Source organism: Callorhinchus milii, unplaced genomic scaffold, assembly GCF_018977255.1.
Source record: "Callorhinchus milii isolate IMCB2004 unplaced genomic scaffold, IMCB_Cmil_1.0 Scaffold780, whole genome shotgun sequence".
In the NCBI taxonomy this organism is placed as follows: Eukaryota; Metazoa; Chordata; class Chondrichthyes; order Chimaeriformes; family Callorhinchidae; genus Callorhinchus; species Callorhinchus milii.
The window spans coordinates 4,537-15,948 of NW_024705521.1; the positions used below are offsets into that span (position 1 = coordinate 4,537).

General features: G+C 42.2%; 1 gene segment (V, D, J or C); it reads left to right on the top strand.

The window, feature by feature from the left end:
* Positions 1-8,118: 8,118 nt before the first annotated feature.
* On the top strand, positions 8,119-9,032 carry LOC121852341. The segment is given in 2 exon segments: positions 8,119-8,158; positions 8,650-9,032. Coding segments are annotated over 2 exon segments (423 nt in total).
* The last annotated feature ends 2,380 nt before the right edge of the window (positions 9,033-11,412 follow it).

Genomic DNA, 11,412 nt, shown 5'->3' on the forward strand with positions numbered 1-11,412 from the left:
CCCTCACAATATGCAGTCAATTCGTTTATTGTATATTGAATGAAGCACTGAGTGGCGTCTCGAAGATTTGATATGGCGCTATATCAAATACAACTATTATTATTATTGTTATTAACTGTAGTCATCTTATCATCAATGTAATAATACAAAATGTCTTGCTTTCTGGGGAGCGCTGCCACATGTACGATTCTTTCTATGCTGCATTAGTAAATAAGTAAACATCAAAACAAACAATTTCCGTTTAAATTGCTTAAACAAAAACTATCTGTAGAGAAACTGTTTCTTCTGGTGGCTGGAGTGATGCAGAATGAGGGTGCATTAGAGCCAGTCCAGTTAGCAAAGAAATTGGCAGGAAAAAATTACGAACAATTTAAGGAAATATGGAAAACTTCCACAAAGATTCTGGAAATGTTGGTTCTATTCACATTTTCCAGACTGAGTTGGATACATTTATTTTAGCTCAGGATATCAAGGGTTACGAAGAAAAGGTTAGAATATGTGTTGAGAGATAAATCAGCCATGATGTAATATAACGTTGGAACAAACTCAAGGACCTGATGGTCTGCTCCTATTCCTATTTAGCGCTTTCCACGTATGGGAGCGTTCTTGGCGAGTCACTAAAGAAACGAAACAATTTAGTGTTTTGAAGTTAAAGAAGAATGAACATTCAATTTCATTTTAAGTCCAGTCAGCACATTTCCCTTGCGACGTCCTCCTGACGTGAACTGACTTAAATAAATGGCAATATTTTGTCACACTGGTGCAAAATGCTCTAAGTCAGCTAATTGTTCAGTCAAATGATATAATCGATGAAATAATAAGACAAGGAAATGAATAGAAATGGAGGAGGAGCAAGTGGCGCAGCAAGTGTTAGCAGAGAGACACGTCAATGTAAAAGAATGTGAATGACACCGAATATCCGAATGTTCCAGAGAGGAGTAGAAAATAAGGGGAACGAGCAGGGAAACTAGACTAAACTAGACTTGGAGTCCTGTAGCTCAGTGGTTAGAGCACTCGCTTTGCAAGTGAGAGACCTGAGTTCAATTCCAGGCAGAGGGCGAAACCTTGGGCAAGTTTCCTTACTCCACACAGAGCCTAATAATAATCCCTCCAAAACCAAAAACAATAATTAAATTGGTCATTTTCAATCTACGACTGTTTGTGGGACATTGCTGTGCGCAATTGGCTGCCGAGTTCGCCCACAAATGAACAGTCAATTCACTTTACAGTGTGTTCTGTGAAGCGCTTTGGGACGTCCTCCCGACGTGAAAAGCGCTATATCAAATGCAAGGATTATTATTATTATGATTATTATTATTATTAATGCACAAACTTCCTGTGGAGAAGATAGCACCAAGGAAAGGCAAGACGGGCCCAAAATAATTATGCTATGAAACCTCTCCAATTGTGTACGTGTTGTAGCTATAATCCACCAGCAGATGGCGCACTAAATAAAAACACAAATAACATGAGCTGCAACTCACATAACACGTCACGCTCCTTTCTGTAACTACCTTCCTTTGCAGCAGTAACAGGTGCTTCCTGTTGCAGTTGACATATTTCACTCACACACTATTGCTGCTTCAAGAGATATTTACAAATATTTGCCTGAAGTATTAACATAAGGCCTCGGTTGCTCATGAAACAATTTCTATCTCACCTATTTTACATTACTGCCTTTTTATCCGATTAGCAGCCGCTCTTAAATTGTTTTCTCTGCGGTACAGCAATTCTCTGTTGACATTTGTTACAGTATCGGCTTCTGCCACACTTTCAGACAATGCATTCAAGATCAGAACAATTGGAAGTGTGACAAAAAAATCTGCTCCTCACAATTTGTTCAGGCAACTACATTAAACGTGAACATTAAGCTATTTAATACGTTTATTACTATATAATTTTAAAAAATCATTGATATCTCATCCCGCAACTGAAACATTCAAAAGCGAACAAACTGCTCACTGTGAAATACAGATTGGATTATGTTCTGCTGTTCTGGTCTGACACTCTAGAGCAGGCCTGGCTGTCAGTATTGTTGGTGAAGCTTGTCCTACCGAGGAGATATTAAACCCAGGCCCAGGCGGCTTGCATGTAGGGACTATAGTGATGCCATTGCAATGCTCGAGAAAGTTTTCAACCGGTGTCTGGACAGACTTTCCATCGGTTAAATTCATCTTTCATTCATAGCTGTTCGAACGAAAGTGTTGCATACAAATTGTTTGAGGAGGTTTGAGACGTATCGACTAAATGACAAGGCTGTATTTGATAAAAGCATTTCTGAAACCCGAATACTAAAAACATTAGTAAGGGCACATCTTATTCAACATTGTAATCATAACGATAATAAAAGCAAAAGTTGCGTTTGATACACTGCAACAATACGTCATTGAGACGTCTCAGAGCTCTTCACAGAATACGCTGAAAAGTGTAGTGAATATATTTTTTGATGCCAATTGTGTAGAGTAGTGTCCCACAAAAAGCTGTGGTTTGAGTTGCCAGATTTTTCGGCGCTGTGTGATTGGGAGAGTGTGGAAGGTGGGGTGGAAGGGGGGGTTTAGGGTTAGGTTAGGTGTGGGGCGTTAGATTGTCTTGTGTGGGCGAAACGTGGTCGCCAACTGTATAAAACAGCGGCCCACAAAATATTGTGGATTGAGTGACCTGATTGTGTGGCACTGTGTGTGTTTGTGTGGGGGGAATGGAGGGGGCGGGGCGCTCTAATGCAACAGAAGTGATTGGGCGATGCGCCTCAGTGCGGGCGGGGCAGTGACTGATTGACGCAGCTGTGTGGGCGTGGCAGTGGCTGCGTGGGCGGGGCTCTGTGTGGGCGGGGCAGTGGCTGTGTGGGCGTGGCTATGTATGTGGGCGGGGCTGTGACTGTGTGGCTGCTGAGCCCAAAAGCCCCATCAATCCACATTGGGGTGTTAATGTCAGACACTGGATCAGGATGCTCACGTGGGAGATATATGCTGTTCTCTCAATCACTCTCAGCTTACTATGCCGTTAGTACCTTCTGTATATCTTTTTTTAATATCTTGTTATACCTTTTACAACATTATAGTATTAATAATCGTTTGATTATATACTGTGCTTTTCCATATATTCGAGACGATTGTCAGCAGCACTTTTGATCAAACAGTCATTGATTGAGTGTCCAAATTGTTATCTATTTTATTATTGATTTATTATTTAAGTGTTAATTACCCCTGGAAAAGAGAGATGCCATTCAACAAACAACCTTGTTCCTATTTACTGCTTATTAAACAGAGGTGTATGGAGCAAGAAAATTGTCTGAAGTTTCGCTGTGCCCTGATTCAAAAGCCAGATAACTCTTGCTTCTGAGGCGAATGCTCTCACCAATACGTTACAGTCTCCACATTAGACAAACTTGCTGCTCAACAATATGTTCTTTTAAATCACAGGAAACAGCCTGCAAGATATTGGGAATCAACCGATTGCTGAAATAACAGTTGAAGAGGGAAAAGATGTGAAATTATCCTGCGCCTTACAGAAAATCAGTGATACCTCCTATCTCTATTGGTATAGACAAGTTTCCAGGAACGCTCCTGTCTACATTCTTCTGTCTGTTGCAGGGAAGGATAATAAGAGCCCTGACTTCCAACAACGATTTTCCTCCAAAGTCGATAAAACGAACGAAGATTTCAAACTGAGTATTGCCACCGTCCTGATCGGGGACAGTGCCGTGTATTACTGCGCCAACGAGCCCACACTGCTTCCGTGGTGTGGCGACTCCGTATAAAAACTGCAACCGGTTCATTTGCTGCTGAACCGCGAGGGGGAACCATTGCATCAAGTAAAATTAAAACAGCATTTATATCTGTTGACTTATATAGTCCAGTGCTATATTGGTTTGACCTGAGCTAATTCAGCTCGCAAGCGTGAAGACTCGGGTTGGATTCCCGGGTGGGACAAAACATTGGGCAAATTTCTTTGCTCCACACACATACCTCTGCCTTCCTATCAGTTGTAGGAACACGGTTGGCATTCCATCAGCGTAACGCTTTTCCAGGAGTAACAATTCCTTAAAAATTATAACAACAGTTTGGTAGCTCAATCGTTTACTCTTTGTGTGCAATAGACTGCCACGTTTCAACTGTCACAATCACAATATCGTTGCTATACATAATATAATATAACATAATTGTTATTTTGCCTCTGTCTTTCTCGCAGACGCAGGAACACGGTTGGTAGTCTCTTCGCTGATCGCTTTTCCAGAATTAATAATCCCTTAAAAAAATAACAGCAAGTTGGTCACTGAAAATATGAATACTCGTGTGCAGCAGACGACCCGCTTCGCCCCAGTAATCTCTGTACATCATAATGCTGCACATTAAATTCTGCGAAAAGCTTTCTGTCGTCCCAATGGCACTATACGGCGCTTTATCAAAGGCAATCATTACTGTAATCATCATTGTTAATTTGGGTTAAGTGTAACAATTATAGTGAGGTGTTTAACCACTGGGTGTCGCTGATATTTTGTGGAGACACCACAGGCTGAAAAGGTTGTGATGAGTGGTTCAACAACGCATTATCGTGCAATTCAATCGTACTCAGAAGCTTGTCAACCTCGTCCGTTTCCTTGGTTTATACTTTCCATTCAGAAGGACAGATGTACACGAAATATAGAGAGTCGGTATCACAGTTTTTTACAACGTGTAGGATATCAGTCCGCACAATGTAAGCGAGCATCAGGAATCTCTGACTGTTCTTCTCCCACGATTAATGGAAAACATCTTCCTTATATCCTAATCTATCTTAGATTTGGTTTCTACGGAACCCTAGGAACCTATTGATCTCATTCGCTTAATCACAAAGGTCCTGATACACTATTCTTGCAATTCGCCAAGCTATCAAGATCTGGGCTCATTCCTCAGGACATCTGGACGTATAGCTCAGTGGTTAGAGCACTCGCCTCGCAAGGAGACATATGTTCGACTCTTATTCGGGCAAAATTTTTTGGCACTTATCCTTACTCCACACGGTTTGGCTTAACATTGCAGTAAATAGTAACCCGGTTGCTACTCAGATGGCTGATAGATTTCAGTGGTAACATTTCCCCAAAAAGGGCTAAATAAGTCATTCAACCACAAATATTTGTGTGCGACGTATGTGCGTAATGATCTGCCGCACTGTCCCACAACTTATGCCGTCAATTGACTTTGCAGTATACTGCATGTAGCGCTTTGAGACGTCTCAATGACGTGATAAGGCGTTGTATGAAAAGCAAGCAAGGGATATTGTTATTTTTACTTTTATCTGCTTCAGTCTTTGTAACTCGCTTCCTCTTCACTGTCTCTTTCACACATTGCTGTGGTTTGCCTCTGCGAGGCGGAGGGAATCTGAACTTAAAAGATAGGAGGAGTCGCAATACATCTCCAGCAATGAACAGAGACAGAGTAATGACGCGGGGATAAGAGTCAACGTCTCAAGTGAACCAACGTTTATCCATCAGACGCTGACTTTAGATGATTTCTGGTTGCAATTCATCCGGATACATTGACGTGAATCGAAGAGAGTTGAGAATGAAGCAGATTTTCAGCGCAACGTATATTATTTTGAATTTAACAATAAAGCTTTGTGTAAGTAGTGCATGAATTTGGATCAACAAATTCTTTTTTACCTGCTAAATAATTACAGTTTATCGCGCCAGACACTATCCTAATTCCTTTGCGAGTATGTTCATTTATATTATCTTTCCAGGTGTATTGGCTGAAAGTGACGTTTCACAGTCACCTCAGGCCGTGACAGGGAATGAAAATGGAAACGTATCTATGGAGTGCAACACCACTGTGTCCGGCCCAACCTTTCATTGGTACACACAGTATGGAAACGGTTCCATCCGGTTCTTGGTTTTGGGAACAAAAGACATCAATATGAAGGACAGGATAAGCGCTTTGGCTAATACAAGACAGAGAAACTGCACTCTAACAATCCAAGACCTGCGAGTGTCAGACACCGCCACTTACTTCTGTGCGGAAGGCACAGTGTTGTTTGTCTAAGAGGGACCTGTGCAAAAACATGTTGGTTTTACTGCAGCTCAATGGTTAGAGAACTCGCTTCACAAGCGAAATAATTGGGTTCAATATCGGGCAGTGCAAAATGTTGGCCAAGTTTCGTTAATCCACATGCGTCTGTATATCCAGCGATAAGTCGGAATGTGGTTGTTAGTTGGTTGACGGATCGCTTTTCCGATGGTGATAATTCCTATAAATAGAGAAAAATTCAATCCACAACTGTTTGTGGGACACTGCTGCGCGCAAACGACTGCGACATTACGGCCATAACATAAACAGTCAATTTACTTCACCGTACAACCTACCAAATGCTATGTGTCGTCGAATAGGTGATGAAGCGCTGTATTAAATGCAAAGTTTATTTTTATTTTTATTGGTTTCATAGACGGAAATAGGAACACGTTTGATAGCAGTTTGGATGATACTTTTTACGGGTGTAATAATCCATCAACAAAATGGATCACTCGATCGAAGACTGTTTGAGAGACGCTGCACTATGCACTTGGCTGCCGGGTGTTGTCCACAAAATACACTCTCGATGCACTTTACACGGTACCCTCTGAAGACCGTACAGTCGACTCGGACAAGTGATAAATCGTTATGTTAATTACAAGCGCTTTTATCATAACCCAAAGGTGGGTTGAGATAATCATATGCATGGAAATGGTTTCCACATATGTCAGACACCAGTTTAAGAAAACTATATGATTATGTATGAAGGATCATTCCGCGAAATAAATCGTACAACACAGTAACTGGCAGAAAGTTTCCAGCCGTCTGCCCACACTCGGGGGCTTCCACTTAATACAACATCCGATCTCGTTTTAACCGTCTATATCACAATAATTCTTGACATTTGATACAGCGCTTCGTCTCGTCTCCGCGATGCCTCACAGCACTGCAGGGAATGCAGTATAATGTGTCGTGACTGTGAATTTTATGGGCGAAACTCGGGAAACAATTTCACACAACAGTCGCGGTTTCAGGGATAAAGTTTTGAGAGGTTGTTAACAGGACTTGTTTTTCAAATGTGCTCACCACATCCAGCACTGCTTGTGAGAAAACTTGCCTGCACATGGGCTGCCGCGTTTAATCCACATAACAAACAGTCACTACTGTTTAATGCACAAACTGAGAAGCGCTATGAGAGTTCACAGTAATGTGATCACGAACTATATCAAATGCATTGATTACTGTCACCTTAGAAGAAGAGATGTGAAAATCTGCTGTTTGTGAAAGGCGGGGGTTGGGGACTGGGGGGAAGGGCGAGGAGGGATTGTCCTGCCATCGGATAGTTGGCATAACAAGCGTGGACCTGAGTAATAAAAGACAATTAATAAGTACATGATCAGAGTGTCGCCCAACAGAGATTTACCTGCCCCGAGTCTTGTTTCAACAACAACAACAACAACAGGATTCCATTTATAAAGCGCCTTTCACGTCAGGAGGACATCCCAAGGCGCTGCACAGTTGGGTCATGATCCGAGCATTGGGGGGGAAATGGTCAGGGTGAGGGGAGGGAAGGGTGGGAGCGAGGAGGTGGGAAATGGTCAGGGTGAGGGGAGGGAAGGGAGGAGCGAGGAGGGGGGAAATGGTCAGGGTGAGGGGAGGGGAGGGGGGGGGGTGAGGAGGGGGGAGAGAGTCGAGAGGGGAGATGAAGGCTCGGTCAAAGAGAAGAAGAGGTCAAAGTTTCGTGGCCAGTCTCCGCCTCGTGACATGAAAAGTTAACTGATGAGGATGAGTCCTTCAAGGGAACACAAAAGTGGAACTCATGTACAGGCATTGGAGGAGTTTAAGGAGGGAGTAACTTGCTCCATGTGTCAGACACCCGGTTCTACAGAGACATGTCAGTGATGGAAGAGAACCAATGGAGGAGCGAGATGGCAGCGCAGAGAAGACGAAGAGCAACGAGAGAGACACAAGTTTAGTACGTAAACCTCAGACCGGCTCATTCACGGCATATGGCAACTTCTGTGTATGATTTCTTATTCAGCTCATCACTGTATCGTACTTCCTCTCAGCCAACATTCTCCAACTACGCCATCAACGCTCTCTCAACACCCGTTGCCATTAAATACATATGACAATGTATATCTATGTGGCAGCCGCCATCATTGTCTTGTCAGGTAAGCCATCAACTCAATAATCTGTATCCCGCAGATATTGTCCAATGCCTATTTTATTGCATTAGATAAGCAAAACGCGACAGAAATTGTGGAGTTATAGAGTGCTGTTGCTCAGTTGATATAGCACTCGAAGCGCAAGAGAGAGGACCTGGGTTTGATTCCTGGGCAGGGAGAAACCTCAGGTGAATTTGGTTACTACGAGCACATGACTCTGTTTGAATAACTGTAGGAATCCGTTGTAAGTGAATTTGCGAATGGATTTTCATGGTAGGAAAATCCCTACGATTTTGTTCACGATTCATTCAATCAAACCACGACTGTTTGTGGGCTGCTGCATAACTGGGAGCTGCATTGGCCAAGAAATACAGTTAAAGTGTTTTCTGTGAAGTACTTTGTAATGTTTCGAAGACACGATCAGTCGTTGTATCAATAGATAATATTATTATTAATGCTGTTACTGTGTTGAACGCTGATTTTTGTCTTGTTCCCAGGACACTGTGGAGGAGTCTCTGTGACACAGCTCCAATCTACTGTGACAGTGAATGAAGGAGAGGCTGTTTATCTGCAGTGTAACTACACAGCTACAAGCGCCGGCGATCCATATCTGTTCTGGTACCGTCATTATGCCAATAAAGCTCCAGAATATATCCTTAATACCTACATCAGGAATAACAAGCAGCAACGTTCAGACTTTGCAAAAGAAGGTTTCTCAACGAACGTGTCCAACGAGGAGAGAGCCGCTCACTTGAATATATTCCAAGTGAGAGTTACAGACTCCGCGGTGTATTACTGTGCACTGAGCCCCACAGAGGCACAGATCAGCGATTTCGCCCTACAAAAACTGTCAGGTGGAGTCCTGGAGCTCAGTGGTTAGAGGCTTCGCCTTGCATTGCGCACGTTTCCTTTTCCACGAACAACTCTGTTAACGAGCAGTAAAAGAAGGAACCGGTTGTTATTCGATTGGCGAATCGATTTTCCAGGGGTAATAATTCCTTCAAAACAATAACAATAATACTGAGATATTCACTGAATCCAGTGGGACACTGATGTGAGCAATTGACTGCCGCGTTTCTCCCACACAATATGCAGTCAACTAGTGTACAGTCTATTCTGTGAAGCGAGTTGAAGTGTCTCGAATACGAGATATGGCGCTATGCCAAGTGAATTACTGCAATGAATTTTATTATTATTATTAAATATAATAATGCTGCATTCACATAAATAACTTCAAACGTCTTGCTTCGTTGGGAGTCTCGCAACGAGTGCATGCCCATCTGTGCTGTTTAAATAAGTAGAGGTACATCCAAAACAACAACTTTCTTTTATACAGCAACATTCGCAAAGGGAAAGATAAGATGAGCCGTGAACTATTTGCTGTCAAATGCCTCCAACTGTACACGTGCTTTAGTTGCAATCCACCAGCAGATGGCGAACCAAAACATATATAACCTGAGCTGTAACTCAGATAACTTGTCAGGTTCCTTTCTGTAACTGATTGACTTGTCAGCAATAACAGGTGCTTCCTGTTACAGGTGACATACTTCCATCTTATACACTGTTACTGGATCAACCGTAATTTACAATGATTTGCCTACGGCGTGGCCTTAGGTTACTCAAGAAGCAATTTAAATTGCTGATTCTATGTTTTATTGTCTTTCTCCCAAGTAAGCAGCCGCACTTAATAATTCTCATTTGGGGAACAAATGTGCTTCATTTTGTTAGCAGCAATATGTTCGCTTGTTTTGGTTTCAATGCAGAAGAAGATTAAAGCTGACTTTGTTCAATATGGTTTAGGTATCTGAGTTTGCAGATTCCTTATTTTGTTGCAATGATAAGAAGGTTTGGCCATCGATAACAATAATAATAACAGCAATAATCCTTGCCTTTGATACAGCTCTTTTCACGTTGGAGGCGGTTCCAAGACTTTAAATGGCATTTCTGTAAGAAGCAGTGACTGCACATTGTGAGCCAAAATACGAAGCAATATTCAAACATTAATTTTCCCACGAATATTCATAACGTCAATGATCGGTTTTATCTGAGTTTTGAGGACAACGCATTCCACACACAGTCCTGTGTTTGACTTTCAGTCGAGACTGTGAGCTCAAAGTGCCGACTTGTCTCCTGAACCAACAGCATTCTGACTCAGAATAGAAACTACAATCAACAGAGTAAGGTGGTCACCTTAGCCTTGATGGTAGAAATTAAAGCATTAATCACTTAGGTTAGGCTGCATTCTTCAAAATCTGCCAAACTAAAGCAATCACAGCAATGATAATAGACCTTCCACTTTACGCAGCGACTGTTACTATTCGAGACGTCTCAAATAGCATCACAGAATATAACGTAAAGTACACTCTTTGTGGGTGAAAGGCGAGTCGTTGCTCCCATCCAACTCCAGGCCCATTGGCTCCCAATCGCCAGAAGATCAAATTTAAGATCCTCTGGTGAGTGGGAAACGCCTACAATTGGAGGTAATAAACCACTGAACACGTCAGATCAGCCGCTTCCTCACAACTTTTCAGTGAAGCAGCAACACAGCGATATACAAAGGAAGAGATTCCATTATCTGTCCACACCTCAGCAGCCAACATGACAGCTCACTGCCAGTTACTGATAGCAATCCTCACCATAGCCAGTAAGTATGTGTGGACATATCCAGAGCATGGCCTTTACATTATATTATATCAGAAGCTTAGTGTTGAGAGCACTCACCTCTCAAGCGACAGGACCTGTGTTCGATTCCCGGGCAACGTGAAACTTCCAGCAAATTTGCTTACACCTCAAGCCTGTGATTACCGGCAGTAAGTAGGAACCCGTTTGATAATTGTTTCAGGGATAGCTATCCGAGAGTAATAATATATTAAACAATAAATCAATCAATAGTAATTTCGTCAATCAATCCATTACGGTTTGGGCGACACTGCAGTGCTTAATTAGCTGCAACGTTTCTCCCTCAAAATATGGAGTCAATTCTCATAATAATGTATTCTGTGTGCGCTTTGAGACGTCCAAACCGTGCGATAACGTGATATAGAAAATGAAATTATTATTATGATAATGATGATTGCAAATCTCCACTGAACGTTGCTCAGCAAAATGTGTTTTTTTGTTCTTGCAGAAGTCTACGGTCAAGATGTAGTATCCCAATATCCTCCCGAGATAACAGATTTTGAAGGGCACAACGTTACGCTGAACTGCAGTTATTCCACAATAAACGCTGCCTTCTGGTACAGGCAATATCCTGATGGAGC